The following is a 22,568-nucleotide window of genomic DNA, read 5'->3' as shown; positions in this document are numbered from 1 at the left end:
AGTTTTGGTAAAGGGACAGTGGTGAAAAAGATGGCGGCCACTTTAGGACCATCGGGGTGGTGGTGGCGGTGGCGGCGGCGTTTGTCGGCTCGGGATGGGTCCAGGATGTTTCTCCTTTTTCTTTTGTTGGGGTCTGGGCAGGGGCCCCGAAAAGTCGGGGCGGGTCAGACGTTCGAGTACTTGAAACGGGAGCACTCGCTGTCGAAGCCCTATCAGGGTGAGGCGCCCAGGACTAGGTGGTCATGCTCGGGGTGGGCTTCAGGACCTGAGTTCCTCAATATAGATGGGCGACTACGGGCTTCGCGGCTCCAGAAACTGCCGCCGGTGGGAGGGGTGCCCACGGGGACTCCTGCCATTTTGAGGAGCCACGGGCCTGCATGGCAGGGGTCATTCAGCCTTCCTCCACACTTACCCCCTGAGACCCGCCTCGCACTGCCCCTCACTTAGCGCTGGGTGTTTCCAGCGGGTCGTAACTGGGCTCTCGGAAGCCGGTAGGGCTAGGCCTGAATGGAGGGGGAGATCGGTGTTGGACAGGAAGAATGTGGGAAGGGGAGGGGACTGCGAATGGGGGGGCGAGTGATGGAAGGCCAGTAACAATGAGCCTGTCTCCGGATGGAGCTATAGATGTGCTAGAAATAAAGCAGGAGGCAGAGCTGGGATCGAACTTGGCTGGACTGAGACAAGATAAATCTGTTGCGATTTAAAACACCTGTTCTCCAGTCCAAGAACCCTACTGATGAAGGAGACTGGTAGCTTTGCTCTGTTTAGGGTTCATGGGCCCTTAGGCTTAGCTTACCAACCAGAAAATTTGTGTACTTGGCTGCAAAGAGGGCCAGACACAAGCCTGTTTCCCCACTGGAGTGTGGGTAGGAGGACAGCAAACAAACAAACACACACACACAAACTCCAAGTGCAAGAGCATTTGTTAAGCATCCTTAATACTGCTGTTACGGGTGATTATTTTTCGCTTAGCAGATGCATGGAGTGCCTCCTCTGTGTGGGTCTCTGCTAATGCTGTGGGTTATATAGACACAGTTCTTACTCCCAAGGGGCTTATAGTCAGGTATCCGGTGAAGTGGGGCTTGGATTGTTTAAAGAAACAAGGTGATTAAGCCCCAGAGGCCTGAGGATCAAGCTCTTTTTGGTTTAACTAGGGAATTTATTTTTAATGGTGCTACAATTTAGACACATATGAAAAAGGGAAGAATGGATTTGAGCAGTGGTTAACTGTGGCATGGATAAAGTCATAGCTCAGATGAGCTATGGGATCTTTACTTGAGAAGGGCTTTGTGAAAGGAAGCTGTAAAGATCATAAGGATATGAAGCTTATGACAGAAGGTGGGAGATTGACATGAAAGGAAAAAAAGATGTTGACTCCAGCTTTTGGAAGGCCTTGTGGTGGCTTTCTGAATGGGTTGGTGTTGAAGAGTATGAGCTGATCTACTTCCTCTATGTAGGTGTGGGCACTGGAAGTTCCTCATTGTGGAATCTGATGGGCAATGCCATGGTGATGACCCAATACATCCGCCTTACCCCAGATATGCAAAGTAAACAGGGTGCCCTATGGAACCGGATGGTAAGAATCTTCCTCCTGTGTTGGTGACCCAAAAAATTCCAGAAAGTTCACCAGGGGCACATTGACTTAATTTTACTGTTTATTTCCAGTATTCTATCTTATGTGTTTATCAGGGGTTTTCATTTCAGAGACTTTGATGACTTTCATAATGAAATCAGATATTTAGGGAAATGCTCTCTATTGCCCTAATTATAACAAGTAACTCATTTTGATCCTGTTTTCTGAAATGTCTTCAATTCCTTATTGACTTGATAGTGTGACTTCTCGAAGGTTACTAACTCATGTTTCGTCACTTTGCTTTGTAAAGTAGAAGACTTGTCTTTTAAATTTATCCCAAATTTCATTCCAGTTTCTTCTTCCCCTTCTTTGTTATTTAACTTTGAGGAGTCTAATTTTAAGTTTTATTTTCGTGTGAAAGCCACTTTGAGCCTTTAGTCATTTTATTTGTCCTTCTTTGGATCTTTTCTAGCTACATTGTCTTTCCTGAGGTATGATGGCAAGAAGCAAATTTGGTATTACTGGTGCAGCTGCATTCTGATTGTGTACAAGTGTAAGACGATGCTTTCTTTTTGGTTTCCAGGGCTCTTTTTTTTTTATTTTTTATTTTATTTTTTTAAAATTTTATTTAGTTATTTTTCAAGTACAGTTTTTTGTCTATTTTTCCCATCCCAGCCTCCCCCGCCCCTTGCTCCCCACCTCCCTCCCATTTCCACCCCCCCTTAGTTCTCGTCCCTGTGTCCTTCCTATTTGTTCCTCCAAATCCCTCCCCCATTTTCCCCTTAACTTCCCTTCCTTCTCCCCTCTGGTCACTATCCCCTTGTTCTCTATTTCAGTGTCTTTGTTTTTTGTTTTTGTTTTTTTTCTGCTTGCTTGTTTGTTTTGTTGTTTAGCTTCCTGTTAAAGGTGAGATCATATGGTATTTGTCTTTCAGCACCTGGCCTGTTTCACTCAGCATAATGCTTTCCAGTTCCATCCATGTTGTTGCAAAGGGTAGTAGCTCCTCCTTCTTTCTCTCTGCTGCATAGAATTCCATTGTGTACATGTACCACAATTTTTGGATCCATTCATTTACTGATGGGCACCTAGGTTGCTTCCAACTCTTGGCTATTGTAAATTGTGCTGCTATGAACATTGTGGTGCATAGGTTCTTTGATATTGATGTTTTAGGATTCTTAGGGTATAATCCCAGCAGTGGAATTGCTGGGTCAAAAGGCAGGTCGATTTTTATTTTTCTGAGAAAATTCCATACTGTTTTCCATAATGGCTGTACCAGTCTGCAATCCCACCAACAGTGGACTAAGGACCCCTTTTCCCCACAACCTCTCCAACATTTGTTGTTTGTTGCTTTGTTTATGATAGCCATCCTGACTGGTGTAAAGTGGTATCTCATTGTGGTTTTAATTTGCATCTCTCTGATAGCTAATGATATTGAGCATCTCTTCATGTGTCTCTGAATGTTCTGTATGTCCTCCTTGGAGAAGTGTTTGTTCAAGTCCTTTTCCCATTTTCTAATTGGGTTGGGTGTCTTCTTAGAGTGGAGTCGTGTAAGTTCTTTGTATATTTTAGAGATTAAACCTTTAGAGATTAAACCTCTGAGGTATCATTGGCAAATATGTTTTCCCATACAGTTGGTTGTCTTGCTAATTTAATACTGTTTTCTTTAGCCATGCAGAAGCTTTTTATTTTGATGAGATCCCATTTGTTTATTCTTTCCTTTACATTCCTTACTCTAGGGGACATATCAGTAAAGAAATTGCTGTGTGAAATATCTGAGATTTTCTTGCCTATGTTCTCCTCTAGGACTTTAATGGTGTTATGACTTACATTTAAGTCTTTTATCCACCTTGAATTTATTTTGGTGTATGGTGTAAGTCTGTGCTCAAGTTTCATTTTTTTGCATGTAGCTGTCCAGTTCTCCCAACAGCATTTGTTTAAGAGGCTATCTTTACTCCATTTTATGTTACTGCCCCCTTTGTCGAATATTAATTGACTGTAGAGAGTTGGGTTGATTTCTCGGCTCTCTGTTCTGTTCCATTGGTCTATGTGCCTGTTTTTATGCCAGTACCAGGCTGTTTTGATTACAGTGGCCTTGTAATACAGTTTGATATCAGGTGTTGTGATCCCCCTACTTTGTTCTTCTTTCTCAAAAGAGCAGCTGCTATTCGGGCTCGTTTATGGTTCCATATAAATTTTCGAAGTGTTTGTTCTATGTCTGTGAAATATGCCATTGGTACTTTAATAGGTATTGCATTGAATCTGTATATTGCTTTGGGTAGTATGGACATTTTGATGATGTTAATTATTCCAATCCATGAACAAGGAATATGTTTCCATTTGTTTGTGTCTTCCTTGATTTCGTTCTTCAGGGCTGTGTAGTTTTCTGCATACAGGTTTTTTACCTCCTTAGTTAGGTTTATTCCCAGATATTTTATTTTTCTTTTTGCTATATCAAATAGGATTTTTCTCTTTATTTCTGCTTCTGCTGATTCACTGTTGGTATACAAAAATGCCTTTGATTTCTGGATATTGACTTTGTAACCAGCTGTTTTGCCAAACTCATTAATTAGTTTGAGCAGTTTTTGGGTAGAGTCTATAGGATTTTCCATGTATACTATCATGTCATCTGCAAACAGTGACAGTTTTGCTTCCTCCTTTCCTATTTGGATGCCTTTTATTTCCTTTTCTTGCCTGATCGCTGTGGCTAAAACTTCCAATACTATATTGAATAGAAGTGGTGAAAGTGGACAACCTTGTCTTGTTCCTGATCTTAGTGGAAAAGCTTTTAGTTTTTTCCCATTGAGTATGATATTGGCTGTAGGTCTCTCATATATGGCCTTTATTATTTTGAGAAATGCTCCCTGTATTCCCACTTTGCTGAGTGTTTTTATCATAAATGGGTGTTGTACCTTATCGAAAGCTTTTTCCGCATCTATTGATATGATCATGTGATTTTTGTCTTTGCTTTTGTTTATGTGATGTATTACATTTACTGATTTGCGAATATTGAACCATCCTTGCATCCCTGGGATGAATCCTACTTGATCATGGTGTATGATCTTTTTGATATATTGTTGGATGTGATTTGCCAATATTTTGTTGAGGATTTTAGCATCTATGTTCATCAGCGATATTGGCCTGAAGTTTTCTTTCTTTGTTGTGTCTCTATCTGGTTTTGGAATTAGGATGATGCTGGCTTCATAAAAAGAATTTGGGAGTTTTCCATCCTTCTGGATTTTTTGAAATAGTCTGTGGAGAATAGGGGTTAGCTCTTCCTTAAATGCTTTGTAGAATTCTCCTGTGAACCCATCTGGTCCGGGGCTTTTGTGTGATGGGAGTTTTTTGATTACTGCTTCAATTTCTTTTGCTGTTATTGGTGTATTTAGATTTTCTGCTTCTTTTTCACTGAGTTTTGGAAGATTGTATTTTTCTAGAAATGTGTCCATTTCCCCTAGGTTTTCAAATTTCTTGGCATACAGTTCTTCATAGTAATTTCTTACAATCTCTTCTATTTCTGTGTTATCAGTTGTAATCTCTCCTTTTTCATTTCTGATTGTGTTTATTTGTGTCCTCTCTTTTCTTTTCTTGATGAGCCTACTTAAAGGCTTGTCTATTTTGTTTATCTTCTCAAAGAACCAACTCCTGGATTCATTGATCCTTAAAATTGTGCTTTTAGTTTCTATGTCATTTAATTCTGCTCTAATCTTGGTTATTTCCTTCCTTCTGCTTGCTCTGGGTTGTCTTTGTTGTTGTTCCTCGAGCTCTTGCAGGCGTAGGGTTAGGGTGTTTGTTTGAAATGTTTCTATTTTCTTTAGGTAGGCCTGTATTGCTATAAACTTCCCTCTCAGGACTGCTTTCGCTGTGTCCCATAAGTTTTGGGTTGTTGTGAGATCATTTTCATTTGTTTCCAGAAATGTTTTGATTTCTTCCCTAATCTCATTCTTGACCCATTCGTTGTTTAATAGCATACCATTCAGTCTCCATGTTTTTGGGTGCTTTGGGTTTTTTTCTTTGGGGTTGGTTTCTAATTTCAGTCCCTTGTGGTCAGAGAAGATGCTTGGTATGATTTCAATTTTCTTGAATTTTTTGAGGCTCGTTTTGTGTCCTATCATGTGGTCTATCTTTGAAAATGTTCCATGTGCATTTGAAAAGAATGTGTATTTAGCTTCTTTGGGATGAAGGGCTCTATATCAGTTAAGTCCATTTCATCTAGGGTGTTGTTTAATGCCACAATATCTTTGTTGATAATTTGTTTGGAAGATCTGTCCATTTTTGATAGTGGGGTGTTCAAATCCCCTACTGTGATTGTGTTGCTGTCAATATCTTTCTTGAAGTCCTCTAAGATTTTCTTGATATATTTGGGTGCCCCTACGTTTGGTGCATATATGTTTACAATGTTAATGTCTTCTTGGTGGATTCTTCCCTTGAGTATAATGAAATGACCTTCTGGGTCTCTCTTTATAGCCTTTTTTTTGAAGTCTATTTTGTCTGATATGAGAATTGCTACCCCAGCTTTTTTTTCTTGTCCGTTTGCTTGGAAAACTTGTTTCCAGCCTTTCACTTTTAGTCTGTGATGGTCTTTTGTCCTGAGGTGAGTCTCTTGTAGGCAGCATATGTGTGGGTCATGCTTTCTTATCCATTGAGCTATTCTGTGTCTTTTGATTGGAGAATTTAATCCATTTACGTTTAAGGTTATTATTGATAGGTACTTATTCATTGCCATTTTTGTACCTGTGTTCCTCTCTGTCTCCCTCTTATCCTTCCTTCCCTTAAAGCAGTCCTTTTAGTATTTCTTGTAGAACTGGTTTGGTGGAGGCATATTCTTTTAGACTTCTTTTGTCTTGGAAGCTCTTTATTTGGCCATCTATCTTGATTGAGAGCCTTGCTGGGTAAAGTAGCCTTGGTTGTAGGCCTCTGGTTCTCATTACTTGAAATATTTCTTGCCATTCTCTTCTTGCTTGAAGTGTTTCCATTGAGAAGTCGGTAGCTAACCTTATTGGGGCTCCCTTGTATGTTATTTCTTTTTTCTCCCTTGCTGCCTTTAAGATTTTCTCTTTGTCTTGGAATTTTGCCATTTTGATGATGATGTGTCTTGAAGTGGGCCTCCTTGGGTTCCTCTTGGTTGGGACTCTCTGTGATTCCTGGATTTGTGAGACTTTTTCTCTTATCAAATTAGGAAAATTTTCTCTCATTACTTGTTCAAATACGTTTTCTATCCCTTGTTCTTCTTCTTCTCCTTCTGGTATTCCTATTATTCGGATATTATTACGTTTCATATTGTCTTGCATTTCTCTTAATCCCTCTTCATTCTTTCTGAGCCTCTTTTCATTTTCTTGCTCTTTCTGTGAGATGCTTTCTACCTTGTCCTCCAACTCACGAATCCTATCCTCCGCTTCATCTATCCTACTTTGGAAACTTTCTACTGTGTACTTCAATTCGGAAATTGTATTCTTCATTTCCTCTTGTCTCTTGCTGATAGTTTCCATTTCCTTTTTCATGTTGCTGTAGTTTGCAGAGAGATCATTATAGTTCCCCTGTAGTTTCTGGTAGTTCACTGTGAGCTCTTTGAACTTCGTAATAACCAGTGCTTTGAATTCACTGTCTGATAGTTGATCAGCGTCTATTTCATCTAACATTCTTTCTGAAGTTTCTGCTTTTTCTTTCATTTGGGGATTGTTTCTTTGTCTTCCCATTGTTTGAGACTCTTCTTGTTAGTCTCTGCTTCCAAAATTGATCTGTTCTGAAACACTGGTTTTATGGTGTAAACTTCTGTGGTATGATCCTTGTGAAGTTCAGTGGTGCAGACTCCTTGAAGTTTCTTGATGTTCTTCGTCTCCACCTACACTCACGCTGGTCCTCGCGCTGGTCCCTGCGTTGGTCGCCTACCACTGCTGAATGTCCCGGCTCCCGTATCTGGCTCTCTCTGCCACCCAGGGCCGTCACAGGGGCTTGGAGTGTCCCGGTTTCCGTACCTGACTCCCCAGCGTCCAGTCCCGTCGCTATGGCAGCGGCACAGGATTTGAGAGCTTCCCGGCTCCCGTAGCTGGCTCCTCTGCTGCGTCACAGGGGCTTGGAGTGTCCCGGCTTCCGTACCTGACTCCCTGGCGTCCAGTCCCATGGCTATGGCAGCGGCACAGAGGCTTAGAATGTCCCAACTCCCGTACCTGATTCCCCAGTGTCCAGTCCCGTCGCTATGGCAGCAGCACAGGGGCTGAGACCATCCCAGTTCCCGTAGAGGGATCCTCTGCCACCCAGGGCTGTCTCAGGGGTGAGACAGGGCTCTTTCTAAGTCTTTAACAACCGCTTTACTTTTGAGAATGACCTTGGCATCATCCTTGAATACTTTCTCTTGGGTTCACATAAGCTAAGAACTCACTTTTCTGTGTTTTTTTTAATCGTTAGGTTTAGATAAGTTATATCTCAGAAAATAGCACTATTTCTTCTTCCTGTTCATGTTATGTGCAGAGAATAATAAAGGAGCATAGGGAGAAGAGAAGTTTCTGCATGAGCCATTTGCACAAGCTGGCCCCTTAACCCATACTATAGGGCTGAGCTTATTCCTGGACAGAGTGTAGGGTGGCATGTGCTGGTAGTAGAGGTGAAAGGCTGCCAGTTGAAAGACTCGGGTTCCAGATCTAGCTGTTTATCACACACCCACTGTGAGCCCTAGGAGGTTAGTTAACCTCTCAGTTTTCAGTTTCTCCATTTGTCAGATGCGCTTCATAATTCTTGTTCTACTTGCCCACTAGGGTTGTTATGAGAATAGACATGGAAAAGCTTTGGAAAGTTAAAATGGTTATAGAAATGCACGTTGTTATGTTCTATATCCCTTACAAGGTTCATTGATGGAGGTCTTTCGGTTACTAAATGGTTGTATCCAGGGCTAGGTACTTTGCTTCTCACTTGCTAGCTATTCTCTACATAACTCTTAGCAGCAATTCTAGTCTAGTTTCCAGTTTTATTTTTTGGATTTTCTGCTATCTGTATTTTTTGATAACTGGCTATCAGAAAGAACCTTGGGATTCGTTTCTGAGTTATTTGGATAGGAAGCACTGGTGTGAGCAGTGGTTCTCAAGTTTGGCTGTTCATTGGACTTGATACCTGGATCCCACCCCCAGATATTCTGATTTAATTGGAATGGGGTGTGGTTTGGCCATTGGGATTTTTTAAAGCTCTAGTACTAGGTGAATCTAATGTGCAGCGAAATTTCAGAACCACTATTAGACATAGTCCTGAGCAAAACCATATAGCATTGTACTACACGAGGCCAAGGATAAGTGGCAGACCCCTGTTGGGTCAATGTGAACCCCTCTGACCCTGCCCTCTTTCCAGGGTCGTAATGTCCACCCATTAGCTTCCTGCCACTAAATTCCACTTTTGCCCTGAAATATAAATGTAACAGCAGAAAGATGAGAACCCAGAATGACAACACAGGCAGAGTTCATCAGAATAGGGTAAGCTGGTGGAGATTTCAGGGTTTACTGGTGAATTTAGAAGTATCTGCACTCCTTTCATTTGGACCATGTACTACCAATTTTAACACTTTTTGGAAGATTTCCAAGAAATTGAATTGAAAACTGAAAATGATCTAGCAATATGTTGCTTGAGAGCCAGAACAATCTATTTGGAGAAACTTCGGCTGAATCCTATTGGTCTGTCCACTCCTCCTTCTCTTCTTTTTTCATGGTGAACTTTAACCAGGAGCCTCTCTAAACCAAATACCACCCCCCCCCTCCGTGGTTTCTACTTGAAAGTGTTCAAAATAGTGTCAACAATAAAATTTTTAAAAAATAATTGTTTAAAAAAGAAAGTGTTAGACTGGAGTACTTACCTCCTTCATTTTTCCAAGGTTTGCTACACAGTTCACAAATAGAAACAGGTGTCTGATTCATACCCACCTCCTTAAAGTTTTCCCACAAGAAGCTGTCCCTGTTGTGGGGGTGGGGTTGTTCTCTTTTGGCGCATTTATGCTTTCTGACCACAGGCATGAGGTTTTGGGGGATTGTAACTTATGCTTCCTCATGGGAACTCCACCCTATCCCTTAGCTTGCTATAGAGCCAAGTCTAACTAATTAGAGGTATGTATAGCATCTGTTCGTTATTCTTGGAAACTTTTGTAAAATGATTTTATTTTTCTTATTCTTTCACAATTAATAAGGCTTTGACCTTTCTTTAAATCCAAGCTTTTTAGAGTATTTCTGTCAGAAAGGTGTTCTTAAGCTACAGATGAGATACTTTAGCCATATACTCTACAGCCTGAGATGCTTTGCTGGATCTGTGTAGGATGATAGCAGCCTCCTGTGGTGGTCTCGTGTCTGTTCGCACTTCAGAGTACTATACTGTCCCTACTGAGAGACATTGAAGGAAATTAGGAGGTTTATTTACTTTTTACATTAAATCTCCTATAGTTGAATGGCTCTATTTATTTAACTTTATGACACAAGCACTTAGCAAGTTTTAACCTTTAGCCTCATGTTACCTGCATGTATATTTTCCTAGTGTGTAGACTGCTGATGAGGGGTTTCACATTCATGCCCTTTATTGATCCCAATGTGTTTTTTACTTTAGCCATGTTTCCTGAGAGACTGGGAATTGCAGGTGCACTTCAAAATCCATGGACAAGGAAAGAAGAATCTGCATGGGGATGGCTTGGCAATCTGGTACACAAAGGATCGGATGCAGCCAGGTATTGGGACCCTGGATTGCTTTTGTGTAGGGGATGAATGACCTGCTTTCTTTCTTTTTCTTTTTTATAAAGATTTTGTTTATTTATTTTTAGAGAGAGAGGAGGAGAGGGGAAAAAGAGAGGGAAAGAAACATCGAAGTACAAGAGAAACATCTATCAGTTGCCTCTCGTACACCCCCAGCCAGGGACATGTGCCCTGACCAGGAATTGGAACCGTGACCTTTTGGTTTGTGGGATGATGCCCAACCCACAGAGTCACACTGGTCAGGGCCCAACCTGCTTTCTCATGTGCCCTCTTTTTGAGAAGGGTACGTCCCCACAATGCCAGCAATTTTTCCTCTCCCTTGATGTCTGTGGGTGCAGACTGGCCTGTCTGGTCTCTCAAGTAGGGTCTGAATCCTCATAAGGAGCCAAATCTGACTCATCCTGGGGCTATTCTTGCTTATTAGTTCTTTCTGATTTTCCTGTGACCTGGCCTGGCCTCTTGACTAGGTGAAAGTACTGGCTCTCCTGAACACTGATGACTGGGTGAGCAGATTCCTTCTGGGTGTTCACAGTGACCGATCTCAGCACTCCCGAGTTAAGAAAATAGTGTCTATTTTTCCCTGTTGTGTGGGAGCCCCAAGCAGATGGAAAACTCCAGCTGATTCAGCCTGATCTCTTTTGCAACAAGAAGTCAAACTCAGGAACATCAGATCTCTCTTAGGGGCATGGTCATCACCGAGTGTTTGTGAAGCAGAATTCTTTAGGGGCCCCTCAGCAGCTAGTCAGGATCAGGGAGCAGATGTAGTGCTAAACAAGGTTGCAGTGGCCTTTTCTCTTTCCCCCGCCTTTAGGAGAAGCTACAGCTATTTATTGGCTGCTTGTTATAGGCCCTATACTCTTCTGGGTGCTTTTCCATGTGTTTTCTCATCTTAATTGAGACCTGAGAGTCATTTGAATTTTACTTTTTTCTCCATCATAGTGATATGTTATTCTTATTTCAACTCTTGACTTTTTTTCATTGTTCATCATCTGTTCTCTCTCTCTAGGGCCTGTCTTTGGAAACATGGACAAATTTGTGGGGCTGGGAGTATTTGTAGACACCTACCCCAATGAGGAGAAGCAGCAAGAGGTAATGGCAAGTGTCAGAGCTTAGGTCAGCCACATGGACCTCCCCGTTCTCTGCTGTAGGAATGCTGTTCAGAAGGGAACAGAGAAGCTAGGAAGTGAGGGGTTCACTTCTACTTTCTTCATCTACCGAACTTCAAAAGTTAATATCTTTGTCAGGGTTTTTACTGGAGAGACCTATTTACGGTGCATACTCTTTTGGGAATGGCTGTCTGAATGAGGGCTTTCTCTTCAGTGTTAACGGTGTTCTGCCTTGGGCACATTAGGTGGTTGCTGGAAGTGAGCATGCTTGGCCAGTTGGCGATATGGCTGCTAGGCCAGCAGCACCAGAGCAAGCTGAATTTATGTAACTAAGCTCCCCTGATTACGTAATACATCACTGCTCTGTTCTGTAGCTTGCTTACCCTTTCCAGCATCCTTTTCTTCCTCCTCTTCTCAGACCTGAACAGCATTTCTCTTCTTCTCTGGGAAAGGCTATCAAAGGAAATGGATGAAATCTCAGGATTTTGTGGGAACCCAGTATCTGGCTGTTGGCAGAAGCTTCTTTCTTTTTGTTAGCAAATCTTAAGGGTTCTTTAGTACTTTCTTATGCTAGCAACAGGTTGGTACTCTCTGCCCAATGGTCCTGCCATCAGATGGTAGGAAAATGATTATGACAGGTTGTTGCCGGACATCCTATAACTGAATAATATTTAGCAAGAAAGGCAGGATTAGGAGTGGAGGTAGAACTCACTTTATTTTTAAGCCCTAAAGTTTTCAAACTTATAAAAATATTGAACAGATCACTGTATATGCAACACCCAGATTCAGCAGTTTTTAACATTTTCCACAGAGTTTGCCTTAGAGGATGTGGAGAGTGAGACCTGAGTTAGAAGAATAAACTTTTATTGTGAGTCAGTTACTAGAGTTGTTTCTGAGTCCCTCTTCACTCCTCCATCCCCAGGCCCTGAGAATCTTGAGCAAGACCTCAGTAGCCCCGATGTGTGAGAGTGCTGGTGGGGGGCACTCAGGGGTGTGGAAGGAAGGCAGCAGCAGCAGCATCGAACTGGGGCAGGACTTTGGTGGTCGGGGTGACTGTTAGGGAAGATTTTTTCCAGGAAGTGACATTTACATTGAAGTCTGCAGAATGAGGAACCCATGTTTCATATTGAGGAAAAAGCATGTATTAAGGTGATGAAGTGAGAGAAGGGATAACAATTGTAAGGACAAAAAAGGGGAATCAGAAAGAGATGAGGCCAAAGAGAAGAACGGAGCTAGCAGTGTTGCTGTTGTGCACAATTCCGGGGGCCACCATTCACATTGCATTCTTTTGTATTAACACTGTTCTCTCTTGAGGATGTTAACTGGCCACTGAGATTGAACACTGTCTCCATGGGTGGGTGGTGGTTTGGCTATTTAGACCAGCACCAGAGCCGTCTGCATGTATGTGACTTACTCTTAGCACGCACACTCTTGGGCCAGATATTGAAGGGTGGTGTTCACATTAAGAAGTATGGAATAGTGCAGACCTGCATTAAAGGATTTTAATGAGGAGTTTATCATGACTAGGTTTGTGGTTGTGCTGAGGAAGTAGTGGTAGTTAGAAGTGCATCTGAATAAGAGGCCTGGGCTTCAGGGCCTAACTAGAGTTTTAAATCTGCCTCTGTTTCTTTCAGAAATGAATTGTTCATACTGTCTTGGCTTCCACTTCACCATCAGATACTAGTAATTCTGGTTTGAGAGGGCAAATCCGATGAGCTTATTTTGTAAGGATAGTAGCTGTTAATAACAATTTCGGATGGTATAAAGTGGGCCTTCTTTTCTGGCTAGCTGTTGTGGTTTTGACTCCCAACTGCACATTGGAATTACCTAGATAGTGTTTAAAAATGCTAATATCCAGACCTAACCTCAGAGTCTGATTCCATTTGTCTTAGGTGAAATTTAGGCAACCTTACTTCCCGACGGTCTCAAAGCTGTCCAGGTGAATCACATGTATAGCCAGGACTGAGAATCCCTCGACCAACATCAGGTCCTTTTTTAAAATTTTTTGTTTATTAAACAAATTTTAAAATTAAAACTAAATTTAAAAAAACAATAAAAGCAGTTTTGTTTACTACTTTGGTTATTTTGTGATGGGCACTTTATAAGTACTATCTTAATCCTCATCAAATTTCCTTATAGTCAGTATTATTTTTCCCATTTTACCAGTGAGTAAACAGAAGGTTAGAGAAGTTAAGTGTCTTAGAACAACCAATATAAGATGGTGTCAGATTTTGAACACAGGTCCACCTGATTCCAGAGATCGTGTTTTTAATTATGATGCTCTGTTACCTCCCACTCACTGTTTTCTTCCGAAGGGTGGATTTCCTTGAGAATGGAGGCATTCACTGTTCTCATGTGATTTGTGCAATTTCAGTTCTTAGAGCTTCTTCTTAGTGCAGAGAACATAGAAAGTGTATTCCTTTCCACATAGTAACAACCTGGACTGTCTTAGATGTGTTTTGTTGGCAGCATGGTTTACTATGATACGATGTGTAAAGCTGCCAGCTCTTGTTCCATGCACTTTTACAGTTATTATTTGCTTATCAAAACAATACTTTGGAGCATATATTATTTTTATTTGTACATTATGGGTAAGAAACTGAAGTCCAGAAGGCTAAAAAACTTGTGACACACAGGTAGTGGGTTTAACTCCAATGATCTCAGCCTCATTATTTTCTTTATTATTTTCAGCACATAAGGAGAAGGTGACAAGTACAGTACCTCTTAATAACTTGCAGATATTATGTCATGTTAAGAAGGTGTGCTGGATGAGGAGGACAAGGAGCTGACAGGAGGGGTGTGGAATAATTCATCAAATTCCTTGAGCTATTGTAGTGAAAATGTTCCTCTGGTTTCTTGTTTCCTTGTCACCAGAGTGTATGTGACCTTGTTGCTCAACTCACTTGGTAGCACGTTTGTTCATGAGGAAATACTGGGAAAATGCTAGCAACCACTAATGCATCTCGGAAGAGGTGAAGGGAGTTCAGCATATGATTAGAGTTTTGGCTTAGCTATCTGAAATCAGGACAGATTGTCCAAAGTCACTTAGTTTCCCTACCAGTGATACAGGAATTGCTGTTTAGGTGATTAAGTCAAGAGCTTCAGTATTTGGGAGTACAGGGCTGCGCTGTAGTGAGGTTGCCGAATCATAAATGGTTGTTGAAATAATACCTGAAGAGATAGAAAATCTGTATAGATCTGTGTAAATAAAGTGATTGAGTTAGTAATTTAAAATCATTCACAAAGAAAAGCCCAGGACCAGATGGTTTCACTAATAAATTCTATCAAATATATAAAGTAGAATTAATACAGAATTCTTCTCCAACCCTTACAAAATGTAGAAGGAAGGGACACTACCAACTAATTCTTGAATTGGTATTACCCTGGTACTAAAACTAGATAAGGATATCACAAGAAAACCATAGAACAATATCTCTTATGATTATAGATGGAAAATCTATACAAAACACTAGCAAACCAAATCCAGCAGCATATGAAGAGGATTATATACTATGGCTGAGTATGTTTATCCAAGAATTAATGTTTGGTTTGATATCTGAAAATTAATATGCTAGATTATTAATAGAATAAAAGGCAAAAGTCATTTGATCATAGTGATGGATGTAGAAAAAAGTATTTGATAAAATGTAATACCTCTGTGATAAGAAAAGTACTCAACAGATTAGGAATAGAGGGGAACTTCCTCAACCTGGTAAAGGGCATCTGGAAACCCCCCAGATAACATTACACTTAATTGTAAAAGATTGAAAGATTTCCTCCTAAGGTCAGGAACAAGACAAGTATTCTACTCTTGCCACTTCTAGTCAACATAGTCCTAGAGGGTCTAGTTAGCACAAGTAGGCAGGAAAATAGAAGACATCTAGATTGGAAAGAAAGAAGTAAAACTATTTCTGCTTGCAGTTGACAGCATGTCAAAACCCCTAAAGAACCCATAAACTTAGAACCAATAAATGAATTCAGCAAGGTTGCAGGACCCAGGATCAACATACAAAAATCAATTATATTTCTATGTGTTTGCGTTGAACAATCCGAAAATGAAAGTAAGAAAATTCCTACTATTTATGCTACTATCAAAAATGAATAAAATGTTAGAAATAAATTCAAAGAATATATATTCTGAAAACTGTGAATATTGATGAAAGAAATTAAAGAAGATCTAAGTAAATGGAAAGACATACCAGGTCATGAATTAGAAACTTAGTATTGTTAAGATGGTGACACTCCTCACATTAATCTACAGATTTGATACAATCCCTATCAGAAGCCTAGCTGGCTTCTTTGAGAAATCGATAAGCTGATCCTACGAACAACAAAAATTCAAGAGAATCAGAATAGCCAAAATAATTTTAATAAAGAAGAGCAAAGTTGGGGGACTGACACTTTCTGATTTCAAAACTTACTACAGACTCCAGTCAAGATGGCTGCGTAGGCAGACATGGCTTGTGTCTTCTCACAACCACATCAAAATTAAAACTAAAGGTAGAACAACCATCACTTGGGAATGTCAGAAATCAAGCTGAATAGAAGCCTGACTATGGAATTAAACCACATCCATTCAGACTGGTCAAAGGAACACAGATGCAGGACAGGCTGGTCCCACACCCACGTGAATAAAAATTTGGGAGGGATATTTCAGGAGTGAGGAGTCAGGAGCAGGACCCTCAACCCAGGATTCCAGTGCCAGGAAGATAAGTCCCCATAACTTCTGTCTCCAAAAAAACAGTGGGGATTGAATTTGTGGAAGAAACTGCTAGAGCCCCAAGCAGCTCCTCATAAAGAACCAACACACAGATTCACTTAGACATCAGTGGCATATAGGGAGAAACTGAAGTGTTGGGCATCAAGATGAGCATAGGCCAGTGTCCCTTTGCTACCCCCCGCCCCCAACAGAACCGTTAAGCTGGTGGCATATCTGAGACTCCATTAACCTGGGTAACACTGACCTACCTTGGAGATCCCCAGAGGCTCTGCCCCACCCATCTCACAGGCCCACCCAAATTGCTTTTCCATAAGAATGGCTGGTCTCGTCTCCTAAATTCTATCCAACAGGCAACAGTCGCCCTTCAGGGAGCCCTAGCGGCAGCCAGATTGCTTTACAGCTCAGGCAGGGTGGCCCTGGGCAATATACAGGTGGGGACTCACCTTGGTCTGCACCACCTGGGAAACTCCGTGGCCAACACATCCAGTGGACAGCTACAGACCATTGGAGCACCACCACCCTGCCCCTGCATAGCTGATCCTCCATGGAGGGCAGAGGTTTGTGGTGAGTGGTCACAGCCAATCCTTGCAGCTGACTGGCCTGGGTAAATCCCTCCCATTGATCTGCTCACAGCAACTAAGGCTCAACTACAAGAGGAAGGGTGTACTCAGCCCACACAAAGGGCACACCTTAAGCACCCAGCATGGGTGATAGGGGAGGTTGTGCCACTGGACCCTACAGGACACCTACTATATTTGGCCACACTACCAACACATGGAGTCAAAGCAGCTGCAATTAATACATAGAAACAAACACAGAGAGGCTGCCAAAATGAGGAGACAAATAGCCCAAATGAAAGAACAGATTAAAACTCCAGGAAAAGGGAAATGGATACGAGCAATCTATCAGATGCAGAATTCAAAACACTGTAAGGATGCTCAAGGAACTTAGTGAGGACCTTGGCAGCATAAAAAAGACCCAGTCAGAAATGAAGGACACAGTAACTGAAATACAGAACAGTTTATAGGGAAACGACAGTAGAATGGATGAAGCTGGTAATTACATCAATGATTTGAACATAAGGAAGCAAAAAAACAAACCAAATAGAACAAGAAGAAAAGAGAATAAAAAAAAAACAAGGATAGTAGAAACAGCCTCTGGGACAACTTCGAGAGAGCCAACATTTTCATCATAGGGGTGTCAGAAGGAGAAGAGAAAGCAAGAAATTGGAAATCTATCTGAAAAAATAGTGAAAGAGAACTTCCCTAATTTGGTGAAGGAAATAGACATGAAAGTCCAGGAAGCACAGAGAGCCCAATTATGATGGGTGCAAAGAGACCTGCTCCAAAACACATCATAATTAAAAGGCCAAAGATTAAAGAGAGACTTTTTTTTTGCTAACTGCTTTATTTCTTTTGATTTTTAAAAATTGTCGTTCCAGTTAAAGAGAGACTCTTAAAAGCAGCATGAGAAAAGAAGTTACTGGGTGGTTGCCAGATGGGAGGAGGGAAGGGAAGAATGGGTGGGGAGGTGAGTATTAAGAAGTACAAATAGGTGCCCTGGCCAGTGTGGCTCAGTGAATTGAACTCCAGCCTGTGGACCAAAAGGTTGCTGGTTTGATTCCCAGGCAGGGCATATGCCCAGGTTGTAGGCCTGGTCCCCAGTAGGTGGGGGAAGGACTTGAGAAGCCACCATACATTGATGTTTCTTGCCCTCTCCCTTTTTCTCCCTTCCCCTCTGTCTAAAACTAAATAAGTAAAATCTTAAAAAAAAAAAACCCATAGGCAGTTACAGTTAGGAAAAGGAGTAGCTGAAGAACTTACACCCATGACCCGTGGACATGAACAATGGCGGGGGGATTGCCTGAGGGAGTGGGGGGGCACTGGGTGGAGGAGAGCAAAGGGGAGAAAGTCAGGATAACAGTAATAACATAATAAATTATAATTTAGAAAACTTACTACAAAGCTATGGTAATAAAACAGTGTGGTATCAGCATAAAGACGGACCTGTAGATTAATGGAATACAATTGAAAGTTCAGAATAAAATCCTCACTTTTTTGAGCAATTGATTTTTGATAAGGGGGCTAAAACAATTCAGTGGGGAGAGAATTGTCTTTTCAGCAAATGGTGTTGGGACAACTGGATACCCACAGGGAGAATAATGAAGTTTACCCAGCCCCACACCATGTACTCAAGTGGATCAAAGAACTGAAAGTAAAAGCTAAAACTATAAAACTCTCAGAAAAAAGTAGGGTTAATTCTTCATGACCTTGGATCAGGCAATGCTTTCTTAGATTTGACATCTAAAACAAAAGCCACAAAAGAACAAAATAGATAAATTGGACTTCTCTCAAAAAATGTGCTTCAAAGGATACCGTCAAGGAAGTGAAAGGACAACCCACAGGCTGGGAGAAAAACAAATGTATTATAAATGTAATAGAACTTGTAAAAGAACCATTACAAGTTCCTGATCAGAAACTTGTAATAGTTCTTTATTCTAGATACAGCGCAATAATGAAAGAGACAACCCAATTAAAAAGTGGGTGAAACATCTGAATAGGTATTTTCCCAAAGAAGATTTACAGATGACCAATAAACACAGGAAAAGATGCTCAACATCTTAGCCAATAGGGACACACAGATGAAAACCACAATTAGATGCCACTTCACACTCACTTATATGGCTAAAACAGAAAAATCAGATTATAATGTGTTGCTAAATCTATGGAGTTGTTGGAACCCTCATGCACTGCTGGTAGGAATGTAAAATGGAGCTGTTGTTTTGGAAAACAGTTGAGCAGTTCTTCAAATGGTTAAACAGTTTATATGATCCAGCAATTCCAGTCCTAGTTATCTACCTAAGAGAAAGGAAAACATGTCTACATGAAAACTTTCATGTGAATGTCGTAGCATTATTCATGATAACCGCTCAGATGACCATCAACTGGTGAACGAATAAAGAAATATGATATATCCTTACAATGGGGTATTAGTCAGCATTAAAAAGAAGCATCGGTATATGCTCCAGTGTGGATGACCCTTGAAAATATGCTAAGTGAAAGAAGCCAGCCAACAACAAGATGACATTTTATGATCCCATGTGTATGAACTGTCCAGAACAGGCAAATCTAGGAACAGAAGGTAGAAGAGTAGATGCCTGAGACGGGGCTGGAGGGTGGGAGTGGGGAGAATGACTGCTAGTGGACACAAGGTTTCTTTTTGAGGCAATAAAAATGTCCTAAAATTCATGGTGGTAATAATAATCTTAACTCTGAATATGCTTAAAGCCAATGAATCATAGACTTCAAATAGGTGGATGGTGTGGTGTGTGAATTATATCACAGTATTGCTGTTAAAATTGTTGATTAAAGCATGGCTTGATCATCTTTTCTCAGCTCTGTGACGTCATCAGCTGATGGTCATGGTTCCTCATGAGAGCCCAGATTCTGGTGAAAAGTTTCAGGGAACTGTTGGAGTGGGGTGTCTTTTTCAGTTGAAATAAGAGTAAGATGATGGAGACCTTCTGGAAGGAGAGCTCAAAGGTGCAGCCCTTTGCGGCCTCGGCCCTCATTCTCCCCAGAGGCAGACACTGGGGCCTCACTGTGTGGGGGTGAGACGGGTGTTAGGAGAGTGGGGGGAATGCTCACTGCTCTTCCCACGTATGGCCAGCTTGGAAGTTGAGTTTGCAGCATATTAACAAAAGAAAATTAACAATACTGTGCCATCCAGGGTGAAAACACATTCCCTCGATGAAGACAGTGATCCCTCTTGGTCTCTGTTGTTGGCAGAGAGAATCTTTACATTATCAGAGGAACTTCATAACTTCTGAAATTCTGTTATCATCCAACATGGATGTGATTCACAGTTTTGTTTGTTTTTAAAAAGATTTTATTTATTTATTTTAGAGAGGGAAGGGAGGGAGAAAGAGAGGGAGAGAAACACCGATGTGTGGTTGCCTCTCGTGTGCCTTCTGTTGGGGACCTGGCAAGCAACCCCAGGCATGTGCCCTGGCTGGGAATTGAACTAGCAACCCCTTGGTTTGCAGGCCAGAGCTCAATCCACTGAGCTACACCAGCCAGGGCTGATTTAGGGTTTTTGTTTCAGTCTTGGGTGAGGTAGTGTTTTCTAAGATACTCTTGGAAAATAGGTGGGGACAGTATTGACAGACTCTGATATGAGTAGGCATTGAAGCTGAGCTTTGGTAAGAGCTAGTTTTCAAGGGAAGTAGAAATGTATGGCTTTCTGCTGGAATTGAGAGACGATGAGAAGGTAATGTCTCTTTTCTGAGACAGAGAGAGAGGAAGGAGAAAGAAAGCAAGAACCCATGCTTAACTCTGGGTTAGTCTTTACCTTTCGGTTTTGACCCTTTTAAGAATATGACAAAAGTGGTTGGCTCACTGAAAGATATAGGTACACAGAGGGTTTTACATAAAATTTTAGGAGTTTCTGGAACTCCCCAAAGTAGGACTGTAGACAAGATCTTCTCATTAACAAGACATATTCACCTACTATCAGATTGATGGGCAGCAGTGAAATGGAGGCGAACATATTAGGCTGGATTCTGAACCTTGGCAATTGTAATCAGGCTAGATGAGTTATTAACTTCAGTGTTTGGCATTTGGGCATACCTCAAGTTTAATGCTTTCTAATTTTAAAATACTCTTTATTGAAGTCCTCAAATTACATTATATGGGTTTGTTCTGGGGGGGGGGGTCACAACTAAAATAAATGGGATTAAAATCATCCCATGAGTTTAAGAGATAATGGTAATGTTCATGAATGTGAAAGTCTTCCAGGCAGTCAGCTGGCTGGTTTCACCCCTTTCATGTGTCCTCAGTTGAGGAGCTTTCAAACTCAGGGACAGAGTCCCTAGGATCAGTTAGCAGTAGTTTGGGGGGCTGAGGGAGCAGGGGCCTCTCATGCTGCTCAATAATGTGAGAGTCTCACTGGTCTCACTCTTGTAGGAGGCGTATTGCTGAGTTATCCTGTCATCTTTGTATCCAGCGTCCTGCCTAAAGGGTATTGGGAGATTGCTGTAGGCCCAGCAACTTACGTTGTTCTGAAAGCCTGAAAAATGTCTGTGTTCCGCTAGTGACCCAAGGGGAGGGTCAGATGGAGGCATGAAAGGAGATGCTATAGAAGAGGCATTCGTTTGTTCTTATGTTTATGTAAAAGCTCATTATAGAAAAATCAGAAAAGGCTAAAACAAAAGCAAAATGTACAAAACCTTTTAAAAAATAAGGCACTGCATTACATGAACATACTATTTTTTGAACTTTCATTAAAATTTTTTTGATACATAGAAAAATTGAGAATATGGCAAATACTAGATTCAGATTAATCTTTTAAAATTTTTGACATAGTTTCATACATACAGAGGTTATAATACAACCAGTAATTAGAAGTACTCTTTACCCAGATTCCCCCAAATATTAATTTCTTACTACATTTGATTTGCCTTTTCTTCAACTTCTGTGTGTGTCTGTCAGGCTTTGTCTGTATAGTTTTCTGAACTGTCCCAATACTTAGGAGTAAATTGCTTTCATGATGTTCTCCTAATCCTAAATACTTCACTTGTTTTTCCTAAACACAAGGAATTCTCTTATATGACCACAGCACAGTGATAAAATCAGGAACTTAATATTGATACCAATACTGTTACCTAATCTACTGAATTTATTCAGATTTCACCAGTCGTTCAAGTGTGTCCTTTAAGGGACAAGAAGATCCCAGATGCTATGTTGCATTCAGTTGTAGAGTCTGTCTTTCCCTTAATTTGGAATCCTTCTCCAATATTTCTATGTGTTTCAGGGTGGAGACCTAGGGTGTTTTTGTTGTTGTTTTGGGGGTTTGGGGGCTTTTTTGTATCTTACAGTATGTACTAAGCGACTTTCCATATCGCTAGATACAGAGAGCAGTGCAGTTCTCACTGAGTAACTGAGCCAGGACCCTGGGGCCCGACTACCTGTTTCCAACCCTGGTCTCACTACTCAGTACCTGTGTTCTCTTAAACACATTTTCTTCTGTGAAATGGGGGTGCCAATACTAGAGCCCCATGCACAAGTGCGCATTACCGACACGGTGCCTGTCACAGAGTAAGCTCTCAGAAAATGCTGGCTACTGTTGTCACCACTAAGTGACATTTACAAGGGCAATTCTGCAGATATGTTGGCAGTAGCAAGTGTGGCTCTGTTCTGTCCTGCCCTGCTTTTCTTCATATCTGTCTAGGTTCAGACAGCAAACTTGGCCAGCTTACTCACCTATAGGATGGTTTAGCTGGAAAAACTGCCCTAAAGAGTGGCTACCAAGTGCTCCCAAGTTCATGAGCTCATATTGGTTTGCGACAGTTTCACTGGTCTTAGAGTAAGAACAGTGAGGTTATTTTTTGTTAAAGGCTAAATGTTTTATTATGACATCGTATAGTTCTTTTGGAGGTATTAAAATGTCCTTTTAAAAAT

At 41.2% G+C, this 22,568-nt stretch overlaps 1 protein-coding gene across 4 annotated transcripts in view; it reads left to right on the top strand.

Annotated features, from left to right (window-relative positions):
• LMAN2L (lectin, mannose binding 2 like) overlaps window positions 1-22,568 on the top strand; it is a 32,406-nt gene continuing 9,838 nt past the window's right edge. Inside the window, exons 1-4 of one of the 4 annotated variants that reach the window (XM_053664569.1) lie at window positions 1-217; window positions 1,458-1,576; window positions 10,142-10,259; window positions 11,291-11,373. In XM_053664569.1, coding sequence (XP_053520544.1) covers window positions 31-217; window positions 1,458-1,576; window positions 10,142-10,259; window positions 11,291-11,373 — 507 coding nt within the window. In that variant the 5' untranslated portion in view covers window positions 1-30. Of the gene's footprint in view, window positions 218-1,457; window positions 1,577-10,141; window positions 10,260-11,290; window positions 11,374-22,568 lie in introns of those variants that run through there. The other 3 variants (XM_053664566.1, XM_053664567.1, XM_053664568.1) reach the window with 3 other exon arrangements.

This window comes from Artibeus jamaicensis, unplaced genomic scaffold, assembly GCF_021234435.1.
Source record: "Artibeus jamaicensis isolate MK-2021 breed Jamaican fruit bat unplaced genomic scaffold, CSHL_Jam_final contig_384, whole genome shotgun sequence".
NCBI classification, from domain to species: Eukaryota; Metazoa; Chordata; class Mammalia; order Chiroptera; family Phyllostomidae; genus Artibeus; species Artibeus jamaicensis.
This window is presented reverse-complemented; position numbering and strand designations above follow the sequence as displayed.